Genomic DNA, 13,505 nt, shown 5'->3' on the forward strand with positions numbered 1-13,505 from the left:
TCCCAAAAAAAGACGGCTTAAATGATGTAATTACTTTTACAATAAATAAATAAATGATAAATTATATTTAAATAATATATAATTTGTTTTGATTTTATTTAATAGTTTCGTTAAGAGGCAATATCTGAATCGATAATAGATGAATCTTGTTTGACAAAAAAAAGTGTTTCTTAATGGTTGTAAAACCATTTGAAATGATTTTGTATCTTGAGCATCCCTTAATCATTCACCACCCTAATTTCATTCTGAATAATTACCAAACAATTATATTTCATTTTCTACTGTATTATAAGAGTCCCTTAATTATTCTGATTACTTAATCATTTTGTATCGAACCATTTAACAACTGTCAAACAAACGGCCCCTTAATTTAAAAGCTTTATTTTTTTATTATAAGATATATTAAACAAGAGAATTTGATAATTTTGTGTTTGCATAACTATATTACATTTTTATTTTTTATTACATTAATTGCATCATATACAATATTAATTGTATTAAATTTTATAAAATAACGCTTTTAAAGGTAGGTTTTTTTAAAAATATATGAAAACAAAATACGCTATCTTATATAGTGGTTATTATTTCCTTTTTATTTATTTATTATTATTAACCTGGATATCCAACCCGTTATACGAGCCGACTAATCTCAGGACAACCACATGCTTTACGGATATCCCGGAGTCACCGCATTTGAACCTCCGTAGCCACAAGGGGATTCTTATTTATCCTTCGATTTGAACCTGAAACCTCCTGATACTTTTGACATTTGGAGCGAATCTCAAACTAATCAGACACCACCCTTGTGGTTTATTATTTCCTTTCTCATTCACATATCGTGCTTTTTTATTCCCTTCCTTACTCAGATATTCTTACAGAGGAGGTATAGAAGCATCTCAAACAGTTATGCTAAGTAAAGTATTAAAATTCAAAATCTCTTAAAAAATACATACAACATCAGCAACTACACTATATTAATAGTTCCAACATTAACTGTATTATTAAAATATCCAATATAATTAGGAAAATATTATTTCTCTTTTGAACATGTATTTCAATCACTTTTTTTTGAAGTATATAATATTTCTATAGGCAAATGCAACAAATAAATTTACACACCCTCCTCAACTTTGGTGAGATTTGAACCCTTGACCTCCTAAGAGGCCAAAGACTATAATACAGTAAGACCAAAGGCCCTTTGGTTTATTTTCAATCACTGTTATTGTAGGAAAGAATTAAAATGCTTTTTACACTTTCATACATAGAGTTTTAGAGATTTCTTTAAATTTAGAGTTTTTCATATATATATTTTTTTCATTTTACCATACAATATAACATATCTGCTGGAGCACAAAACTCTTCTAAATCACCAGATTTATTTTATTATAACATAACTGTTAGAGATGTTCTAAACAAAATACATTAAAGAAAATATTTTGTTCTTTGAGAAAGAGAAACGAGTATTTTGTTACAGTAGTGTACAAAATTTCATACTCTTGACTTTTTGTTACAGTTTTAATCTGATCTTGCATCCAACATTATACTTTATATAAGTTTATCCACATATTTAGTGGTTGTTTATCAAATACTTACTAGATAAGCAATTACCAGCGAAATATAATTATCTGTTTTACAAATATTATCTGTTCAATAAGATGTTCTCAATTTTATGGGGTGTTTGGTTATAGTTATTAATCAGTAATCAATGTAAATGAAAATAAAAGAAACTGTTTGATTTTCAATAATATAATGGGCCTATTCCTCCAGAAGTCCAAAATTTTATTCCTGGTTAAACCTGAGAGAATGAAAATTCATTTTCATTTTCATTTTCATTCCTCAGCATTAGCCAAACAGACCCTTGATCTACGAACGGTGGTATATTCAAAAGTCGATGTTATCGATATGTATATGCAACTATCTTTTTGAAATGTCAACATTAAGAGGCTTTATCTTTTTGCCATATTACTAATAACCATTTCTGGTTCTCATCTTTGTCGTCATTCATCTTATCTTAAAGTTTTCTAATATTTTTTGTTGAGAAACGTGACGTGCACCAAATTAAAGAACAAATCCATGTCGAATTCTGACTTTTCCAACGTGCCTAAATGTCCCTTTACGAATATTAGTTCTTGACCGGTCAACAACTCAAAATACACATCGATTACTCTTGATATCTAAAACACACACACACACACACACACACACATATACGTAATTAGGTCAGAAAAAAGTCATGTACAGAAGTATGAATAATATCGATAACATTTTTGCCGTTTCTTTTGCCAACATGCTCTGTTCGTTAATGAGATAAAGGGTTTTTGTTTGTGGATTGAACATTTTCTGTAGTTAAGATTGGAATAAAGATCGGGTTCTTCCAGTTGATTAAAATTTGTCTTCTTATCAAAGACACCTACGTGTTTTACTAGTCTCGAGATATAAGGTCTTTCGAGATATATCTCAATTTTATTGCTTTGTTTTATTATCTATCTATGTCCTACAGTTTTTAGTGGTTTTGAGAAAGCAATAATGTTTTTTATTTTTGAATAACATATAAATTTAAATATATCATAAAAATTTGAATATATATATATATATATATATATATATATATATCGATATTAGTATCGATTTTACTATTTAAAGTTCTGGTTTTTTTGAAATTTTCTTTAATTCAATATTTTATTTATAATCTAATTTAGGTTTAATAACGAAGTAATTTATTTATCGTTTAATAAAATAAGTTCTATAAAAATAATAATTAAGTATTTTGTTATTACTAATTATTATCTTAATTATACTTTAGATTTTTTATTTTCAAAACAAGATGTCTATCCCATATTTGATTATGTTTATCTATATGTTAGTTACACAAATTAAAACATGAAGTTTTAATAAGTTGTACTTACACACAATTTACTTGTGATCTTGAATTTTAAGTAATATGCATCAACACACAATATTTTATGCATAAAACCAGAATAAAAACATAATAAATCAAGTTTAGTTATTTAGTTAGCCACAAATAGTCCCTCAGGTTGATATAGTATGAAAAAGTATGAAGAGGGGTTGGTTTTGTCAATTTCTAAAGTTCAAATATAAAAGAAAATTTAGTTCAAGGGTGCAAAATGTATTTAATCATAATGGAGTGACTAAAGGCGAGTGTGACAAAAAGAAGAGGGACTTGTTTTATCAAACAATGAAATCTCAGCTAATGGTGTTACACTTACGGTAGCGATCGCATACACTCTTTAAATACGGTAACCGATAGAAGCTATTCATCAAAATTAGAAACATAATCGAAGCTCTCGATGTAACGGTAAAAGCCTTTAATTCTAAGACCGAATTCTGTAATGAAAACAAGTAAGATATTATATAACGAAGTAATTTTCTAAAATTAATAGTTTAACGACAGTTTCAAATTGTAACGATTTAGCCTCGGATATGACAAAATCATTGCATTTTGGTCCTAGGTAATCCATACTTTTTGTGAAATTACATTTTAACCCTTGATATTTCAAACTTGCCAATAGTCTAGAAATTTATATTTTTTTTACTGTTGTTTGACAAATTCGTTACATTTTAATCCTAGAACAGCCAGGACTATTGTGTGTGTATCTCGATAGACATAGCTTTTTCGAACAAAATAGTATGTGCAACGTAAAATCCAAAAAGAGAGCAAAACAAGTTGCAAGATGAATATATATACTTCTGGTTTATCAATTAATTATATATATATATATATATATATAGAGGGTAGTTCAAATACTAACCCATTTTTTGTGTTAACTCTACTAACCAACATCAACCAATCACATTCTTTCTTTACTTTATGTTCAAATGTAACTTATAAATTGAATACAAGGGTCATTTAGTAATTTGACCTTTATGTAACTCCCTAATAATTATTTGGGAGTTACAAATCTTTTAAGATCCCTCTAATTGATCATGAGGTAATTCTGATGTTCACGGTGTTCATATCCATGTAATGTCCATGAACATTCATCGTGTTCATATAAATGTTCACCGTGTTCATGCGATATTTTTACAAAAGTACCATCTGAACCGTTGTTCATAGGCATCTCAATTAATATATTAATTAAATGATTATTTTTTATAGTCTCATTTAATAAGGACCGTTTGATGAGAAAATGAACGATCAAGATCGGGTTAACATAGTTTGCACAATAATTTTGGTTAGTATTTGAACCAGCCCCTATATAGATATATATATATATATATATATATATATATATATATATATATGAGTTATAAGTTTGTGTTATCAGTGATTTTCCAAATATTCGAGAGCTCTGTTACAATATTCTTTGTAATACCCCAAATGAAAACATCTATCACACAATAAGGTGAAGAGTTGTCCTTTGAGCTCTTAGCTCTTTTGGTACCGTCGATATTGCTTCTTCGTTCATGCCAGTGATGCAGTCAGCTAGACTTGAACTGGCAGGCTAACGGGGCCTTACTTATTCAGGGGGAGAGTGGAGCCTCGAGAAGCATTCAGTTGTTGAAGAAAATGTCCCGATGAACCTTGGGAGCATCTCAGGCAAGATGCAACACTGCACATGAAAGCGAAGCCAGGCCTACAACTTTCAAATAGGGGTGAAATCAAATCCAGTTCAAAGGAAGATGGCCACTTTCGTTACACTGCCGTATCCATTGATGGGATTTCTTCGCGACTAGCGTATTACGCACTGGGGCCGACCTCTTGGTACAGTGGGACGTGTAACCCGCCTGCTGTTCCATTCAATTATATTTGTTCCTGTAATCCATAATATAAGCTCCCTATAATCCGGCCTGTTCCAAGCTTTGAAACTACTTGATAGTTCTTATTTGAAATACGAGTCCCAGAACCCTATACGAGAAAAACACAAATATCGGGACTTTACTTTAATTCATCATTGGACTGGTCAGTTCAAGAGTCCCCTATTGTTGAAACGTTTAACCGATCCATTCCAGATCGACCGAATTGGTACGAAAGTTGTTTTTCTCTGTTAGCCTATGTTCATTTCTATAATAAACAAGTGCTACAGCTCAATAGGGACAACCCTCCCCCCTTCTACAGCAATTCCTGCACTTGACGTTGACTTATTATGACTTTTTTTTTTGTAAATGACTTATCTGAAAGAAGGCTTCAAAATCAACGAATTCTACAATGCTTTACTCGTAGACGCTTCTCCAGCTCTCCCAAGAATTGGATCTTCTAATTGTCCAAATTAAATGCTCAACTGACCTAATCAAAACTCGGTTTTTAAACATTTCATCTCTCTACTGACCAAAACTCTCAAACGCTGTATTTCCTTACGATCTCTATAAACCTTAACGGTTTCCATTTTACAGAAAGCTTCAAACAACACGAAACCATTTAAGATTTTCCTACAACAATCATACATTCGATACAACTTCAAATCTTACGCCTGCTGATTTCATCAACGCACATACAGTAACGATTTTCAGCCCTTCAAAATATACTTCTCAGAGTCTTTTTCGAAAATCCCAAAAATACTTTTTTGATTTATTTATATCGAATTTATAATGTTTTAGAATCATACATCTTTTAGAAAGTAACAAAGTAGTTAATTAAATACAAGGACTAAAATTGATAGTAAATGGAAGTGCATGCATGTGTGCACATGGTCATGGGGTCCGCTTTTGGGTCTATTTACGGCAATGGCATGTTGTTATATGTCATACAAAAGTAACCAAACGGCCAAAAGCTACCTATTTGGTCTATAGCTTTTTCAACTATGGGTGTTCGGGTCAGTTTGTGTACATCTTGATTAATCTTACAAGATATAAAGAACAGTCAGGAAAATCCTGAATGATTTTGCAAGACTCGAACCGGTGACATTTGAAGAGAATCCCGAAAGACCCATGACGTATTATTTGGTGGGTCGTTTATTCTTAGGGATGAAGGTTTAAACCAAGATGCTTTGAATTCATAAAAGTATGAGAATAAATCTGGATTATAAAATGTGATTATTTGGTTATGTGACTAAAAAAATCGTTACAACCACTTTTTTTTTTACTATAACAAAAGCCGCATCCCTAATATTTTAATCAAAATATGATAAAAATTAGAGTCAAATAAATTATAACCAAAGAACGAGCTGTTCTTTTTTAATTTAACATTAATATTGATATATATATTTTTATGGTTGTTCAGAAGGTGTTCTCACATTCTCGTATATTAGTGGTGTTTTCCTTTGAACCAATTCCTGTATATAAGGTAAATCAAATGAGAACCATAAAAAAAATTATAAAAACGTGAGAACGATTTAAAATATTTTTCACATGATTTTTTCCATTAAATACTAGGATTTAAAATATTGTTGTCATCTTGTGAAAAAATTATCTCATTTTATAATTGAGATTTATTTAGACTAATACTATGATTTTTTTTTACTTTTCTAATACTATCAGATTAATAAAACAAATATATGTGAAATAATATCTTAAATCCTAGTATTTGATGGAAAAAAATCATGTAAACGTATATTTATATTGGTTCTCACATATTTGTAATTTTTTGTAGTTTTCATTTGATTATCGTCTTCCCCCTCTATATATAGCCATAGGTTATTTTGAGAAATGATAAATATTTGAGAAGTAAATAAGTGATTCTAGCATTCATATGGTCAAGATCAGATTAGTCTAGAAATTGCGACTAAGTGAAAAATAGAGGGGGTAGTTTCATTTTTTTTTACAAATAGATGGCAAATGGATTCATATGTGAACCCGTATGATGCACATATGAACTATATATATTCATATTTGAACTCGTATAATATTTTAACTGATTCACATATGAACCAATTAACTGATTCACATATGCACCATTGTGATTCACATCTGAACTAATTAACTGATTAACATCAGACATGAACTCGTATTATTCACATATGAACATGTTGCCTATTTGTAAAAGTTACGAAACTACTTTTCTATCTTCCGTATACTCATGCAAAGAATTATCTGATGTTTCATAGTCAAAGTCGCCAGATGCAGGACTATGATCATTTCTTACTTCTCAAATAATTATCACTTTTCAAATGAACCTTTCGCTATATATATATATATGTATATGTATATATGTGTGTGTATATATATATATATATATATGTATGCATCTTGATCTTCATAATAGATAGAATAAAAATCTTTTTTTTTTCTCAAATTCTCACGTTTCATCCTTGTCCCGCTAATTAAATTAAGACGCATGATATTTTCGTTCTTCTAAATTTAGTTAATTCATGTTTCACATTCTATCGATAATGTATATTTATGTACAAATTTACGACCTATGATTTTTATCTTTTTTTACAGTACAATATTGATCATTTTCATTCACTAATTTATATTCGCCTATTTAATTCGCAACTAACTCATTTATCCAAATATATTTTCGGCAAAATGGTTGGACAAATGGTTTTGTTCATTTTCTGGTTTTAAAGTTAGTATTTAATAGTAGAATGTACGTGTTAGATAATGGATTAAACAGATAAATTTTAAAACAATTTGAGAAGTGAATCTGATATGTTTACAGATGTGATTCCTTTTTCGATACATATCGAATTGTAGTGAATACAAGTGTTTCTAGTACATCTTTACTTGATGTTGATGTTCACATACTCCCTCACCATTCAAATTTCAAACGTTTTAATGTTTTGTTTTCAAAAAACACATACACATATAGATTTGGGATTACGTGAGACCAACCTGTTTTTGTGAAACCCATGAGACCATTTTTTTTTACACTTGAAACTTCACAACAAAACACTATGAATGTAACATTCACAATGTTTTTGCTGTGAAGATTCAAATTTTTTTTTACCTTCACAACAAACAGGTTGATCTTAAATGAACCCAACTATATATATATATTCTTTCGTTTTATAAAATACATTGTTTGATATATTTTCTTAAAACACGAGCTTTTAGAAAGAAAATATATTTTCTTGTAATAATGTGAAAACGATTATCGTAAGATATTATTTCACATGATTTTTCCATCTAAGGCTAGAATTTAATATATTGAATAACATACATTTGTTTAACAATGTATTTGTTTATATATATTCGGTTCACAATGTAAAACCTTTTATTTATATTTTTCAAAAAAATATTCACATTATGAAACAAATATATGTTAATCAATACACTAAATACAAGCTGTAGATGAGAATAATCATGTGAAATAGCACACGATACACCTGTTCTCAAAGTTATCACATTTTATGGGTTTTTAAAATGAAGATTCCCATATTTTATAAATACCGTATATCTGTCGATTTTACCGTAACGAATATCGAGTATTTCGATCCGATGCGGATGGATTCTTTATGACAAAAAAAACATGCATTGAAACCTCAAAAGGTGCTTTAAGAAAAGGATGGCAGTGAATGATGAATGCTGACGGTTATATGCGTGGGAGGGAATAAAGCTCTCAAAAACATCACCTTTTTTCCGCTATCGTTTTATAGACCAGACATGTCTCGGGTTTTATTTCGTTTATCAAATTTTCCGTTGCAAAATATGTTCGTTTTCCATAAGAAATAGTTTTGTTTTGTGTTGTTCTGATATGCGTTTATGATGAATACAGATTCCATAAACTTTAATCGGTCAAAGATCAGATAACAATTTTAACAGGTATGATAACAAAAACCGAATGCGCTTTTCTGCTTTTCTTCTTTCTGTTATACAATATTATCTCTGGTACACTTTGTATCCTATATATATAAATTTATAGTAGTAAAAGTTAAAGCAAGAACAACCTCAGTGATTTATGGTCGTAAAAAGGAATCAGAGTCGTTTTTAATCATAAAATAAACAATGCATACATACGTAGAGTCTCGTTCTTTTACAAACCTAATAATTTTTATAAACCAAGACACCACTTTTCATGCGTTATTTCATATATGCAGTGTTTATACAGTATTTTTTGATATGTGAAACGCCATAAACGTTTGTTTTCTATATATAAAACAATCATGAACGTTTCACATATTAAACAACGATGTATAAACACTGCATTTTCACAATATGAAACAAGACATGAAAATTGGTTTGTAAGTTTGTACGATTTACTGGGTTTGTAAACGATTATTTGTCTATATATACACAAGGGGTTAATCACGTAAGAAACACAAAAAATGTGAGAATCGTGAGAACCAGTATTAACGTATTAATCGTTTCACATGGATTTGTTTTATATAAGGCTAGAATTTAAGTCATTGTTTGAAACTTTTTAAATATATATCATATATTTCACATAAACTCTCTCACAGTATAAAAAAATGACAAATTGCATGACAAATAATGTACTTTAACTTGATTCTTATTTTGAATAACGTACTTTCCAAACTTTCATTTTGGTACCTAAGATATAAAATTGTAAATATTTAAGTACCCAGATAACCGGTTGAAACATTAACCGGTTACCATGCTGATATGACGAGTGATGAGATGAAATTGGGTTGAACAACCCAGCTACTTAAATGTTCAAAACTTTACATCTTAAATACCAAAATAAAGATACAACAAACCTTTTCGTCGACATGAATCTTAGTGATTCTTGGAATTTTATATGAAAACAGTAGTCATGGATTCCACGTACAAAAAGTAGACACTTTTCTCTGTACCCAATCACAATAATCTTCTCCATATCTTTCTAATATTTCTTTCATTAAATATATTTAATTAGAAAATAAAATAAAAAACTAAAATAAATAATAAATACATACATTGATAACAATTTCCTCAACTACCAATCAATTAATTTCTCCGACTCCACGGGATCCTCGTCGCGAAAAAAAACAATTAGCGTGTATGAAAATGATTGAAGACCATCTTCAGATATATCTGGAGTTAAATAACAACACAGATGATCTTGGTTCTCGAAGCTTCAAAGAGCACCGAGCTGATCAATGTCTGGTATATGTACATGTACAGTATGCTTTTGGATCTGCTTAAAATGGCAACGTCCCTATAACTGCCAAGCAAACACTGATCCAACACGCTAAACCCATTCGTTCCATCTGTAACAATCGATGACAAGTTAATAATAAAATAACAGTTTATTTAATTTGAAAATGTTGACGTATTGATATCTGGTAATATTTAATTATAAAACGAGGTGTCGAATGTATAATTTGTATAGTTGGTGCACATATGCGCTCACATGCAGATTAGATTCTATTTAGCACAAAAAAAAAAAAAATACAAAGTATGAAGTATATCTTTAAAATAAATAATAAATCTAAATACACAAAATAAATAAATATATTTTTAATGATTTTAAAACAAAATTTGTTGCATTTTTTGGTACAAATCGAGGACAAAAATATTTAAATAAAAATTTAAATAATAATACTTTATTGTCACCTAATAATCATTATATTTTCTTAAATAATATTAATTTTAGTCGGTGTGATTAAAAAAAGGGTGTTTCAAAGATTTGACCGATTGTTTAGTAGTTATTGAATGGTTTGGTGTATAATAATTAAGTGGTCTGAATAATTAAGAAGTTTTTATGATATAATATAAAATAAAATATAATTGTTTTGTAATTGTTTACGATAAAATTAGGGTGCTTAATGGTTAAGGAAGATCCATAATACAAAATCATTCACAGGGTTTTAGAACCATTAAGAGATCAACTTCTTTTTTGTCAAACAAGATTCATCTCTTAACGATTCAGAGGCTGTCTCTCAGTGGAATTATTAAAAGGTAAACAAACAACTTCTAAGTATGATTTTTTTTTTTGTAAGGGTGTCCGGGCCAAAGGCCGACTAATCCCCGGCAAATTTGAAGGCTAAACATGGCCCCACTTAAATGTCGCAAACACTCCCCTCCCAGGACTCGAACTCGGGTTCATGACTATGCCATGCCCAAGCCTTTACCACTAGGCTGGAAGGTCTTTGACATGATTTTTTATTTATTTAACCGCTTCTATAGTTATGTTATTTTAAAAATTTTAGAGATACGAGAAAAATTTAATTCAATATAAACTCTCCTTTAAAATAGCGAGAAAGATGAGAGATAACAGATAAATCTCCAAATTTAAAAGAAAATAGAGAAAATATAGCATACTAGTTCTTTAACTGTTTTATTTTTCGTAAACTTGTATTATGATATTGTGACGTTACAACTACAGCCTAAGGGAAATCGGGTGTTTGATTAAACATTTTTATTTCGATGTTTTGAGGACAGTATTTATGTAATCTGGAGTAGCATTAACAAATCTTGTTTTTGATATGTCTGATGAATTAACGGTAACATGAATAGACAGATAACGACATTTTTGTTTTTATCAAATTTTGGTTTTCTTAAAACCCATAAAATACAAGATTCATGTATAAAGCAGTTAAACAAGCGAGTTTTGAACACAAATCTTACACGTAAACGTCGTTAACTAACATTATTAAGAAATGGTTTAACTGAGTATTTAAACCTAATAGCTATTAATACGAAATTTAATGAGGGTATATATGTAATTTCATTTTACCACCTTTGCATATCATGTACGTTATAAATAGTTACTAGTAACTTTAATATAAATTAGATGAAAGAACATTGGCATGGAAATCTAAGTAATTATTACCTTGGTAGCCATGGAAGTGAGAGAGATCGAAGACGAAGATGTCGACGTCGATGCCGAAGTCGATGTCGACGTTGACGGGTTCGTGTTTGTTGATAAAGCCGACAACCCGACATTGTAAGCCATGGTTCCATCGGGCTGATACAACCCGTAGTTCCTTTCCGATGTGGGACCAGGCTTCATGTCTTCGTTAAACAAAGCAAACAAGTAAATCTCGAGCCTCATTTTCGGCCTCAATGGCGTCCCTTCGCCGCTCAATTGCCTTCGCAACAGATTCCGGTTGTAAATAGCTGCATTTTGAGGGGTTGCACCAACCTCATCCGTGTCACCCTTTGACGGCCAACCCGTTTCCGAAACCCTAACCTCGATCCCACCGAACCCTAGCCGTGCCATGGCGAATATAGCCGCGTCAACTTGAGCGTATAACATGTTGTCGTAATGCATATTCGTGTGAGGATCGATCATGCCGGTATTCGGGTTGAAAAGGGCGTAATCCAACGATATCTTACTCGGGCTATCTTTATAAGCGAAATACGGGTACGCATTGATCCAAAACGGAGCTTTCGTGGTCGAAAGAAACTGTAAAAGTTGCGTCATTATCGTAGTGAGCTCCGGCGTAAAAGTTCCGGCAGACGGTGGGTACGAATTCGAAAGAACCGCCAGCGACGACGGTGTCGACACTTGAATATACTGTTGCATCCCTAATTGAGTCAAAGCTCGTTGAAGGCTAACCATGGCTGGAACCAGATTAGACACCAATGTCATATCGTCTCCGGTGAACACCTCATTTCCGACGGCGATTCCAGTTATCCTAGTCGCCGGAAAATACGGTTTTATATGCGTACTCACCCATTGCAACGCTTGTTGTGGATCCATTAACGTCCCAAGCATCGCGTTTTCGACCGTTACGATCAATTCAACCCCGGAACCTGCAAATGCGTTCAAGATTTCCGGATTCGTATCGTAGATTCTGGTTTTCGTGATTCGTAATGATTTCAAAAGCTGAAGAACTTTCTCCGGCGGTGGCAGATTGTTGCCAACTTGACCGTAGTTTATCCCAAGTGATTCAACTTTCGTAAACCCTAATTAAAAAACACACAAACAACGTAAAGAAACCTGCAAATCAAGAACACCATGGATTCAAATGAACCAAAAAGAAAGATGTAAACTAAACCAACCAGATAAAGATAGAATGATGATTCCCAGAAGACATTGCGCCATGAAAACTGTTCTAAAGCAAAGTTGATGATCCATGGTATGTTTAGAGAGAGAAAGAGAGATGTAGAGAGAGAGAGAGAGAGAGGAGGGAAGATGAAGATGGTGTGTGTATGTATATATATAGATATAGATATAGTGGGAATTCTTTACTTTGCTTGTTAGAGATCGAAGGGTAATAAGAGAAGCTTTCTTGAATATGAGGTTGGGGGCTCTCTTCCCTCTGAAATACTCGTCCTAAAAGACAAGTCCTCTTTTTTACTCACTTTGACCATTTTACCCCCGTCCATCTTTCTTCATCTAAAAGTTATCGCATAATCTAATTATAATATTTAACTATATTATATTAATTATTTATTGATTCAAAATTAAAATTACTTATTTGATAAAAATAAATAAATAATAATTTAACATTTTTTTAATTGTTTGTTAAATACGTGGAGAAGAGTTAAGTTCAAAACTTGTTTTTTTATTAACATATCCCGCTATTGCAAACCTATTAATTTTAGAACGACTATCTGTTTTGTAGGTAGGGATGTAAATAATACGAGATAACTTGCGAGCTATTTGATATCAACTCGATCAACACTCGACTTGAATAGGCTGGGCTTAAACTCGAGCTCGACTCGATATATTAACGAGTAGAGTCAAGTTACTCAATACTCGACTCGAAAAGCTC

General features: G+C 31.2%; 1 protein-coding gene across 1 annotated transcript; it reads right to left on the bottom strand.

Moving 5' to 3' along the window:
• Window positions 1–9,980: 9,980 nt before the first annotated feature.
• Window positions 9,981–12,865, bottom strand: LOC112522828 (glucan endo-1,3-beta-glucosidase 11). The gene is made up of 3 exons (XM_025132140.1): window positions 12,790–12,865; window positions 11,615–12,693; window positions 9,981–10,049 (listed from the first exon to the last, which is right to left on the bottom strand). Exons 1-3 carry the CDS (start codon window positions 12,863–12,865, stop codon window positions 9,981–9,983), a joined length of 1,224 nt encoding a protein of 407 aa, XP_024987908.1.
• Window positions 12,866–13,505: the final 640 nt, after the last annotated feature.

The sequence above is a fragment of the Cynara cardunculus genome (genome assembly GCF_001531365.2).
Source record: "Cynara cardunculus var. scolymus isolate 2C chromosome LG 12, CcrdV1, whole genome shotgun sequence".
NCBI classification, from domain to species: domain Eukaryota; kingdom Viridiplantae; phylum Streptophyta; class Magnoliopsida; order Asterales; family Asteraceae; genus Cynara; species Cynara cardunculus.

Bases quoted from the DNA above. Each gene is read 5' to 3' on its own strand.
- LOC112522828 (XM_025132140.1), bottom strand. From the start codon at position 12,865: ATGGATCATCAACTTTGCTTTAGAACAGTTTTCATGGCGCAATGTCTT. The intron at 12,694-12,789 runs GTTGGTTTAGTT...TTTTTTAATTAG, and splicing joins CATCATTCTATCTTTATCTG to GGTTTACGAAAGTTGAATCA. The intron at 10,050-11,614 runs GTAATAATTACT...CGATTGTTACAG, and splicing joins TCACTTCCATGGCTACCAAG to ATGGAACGAATGGGTTTAGC.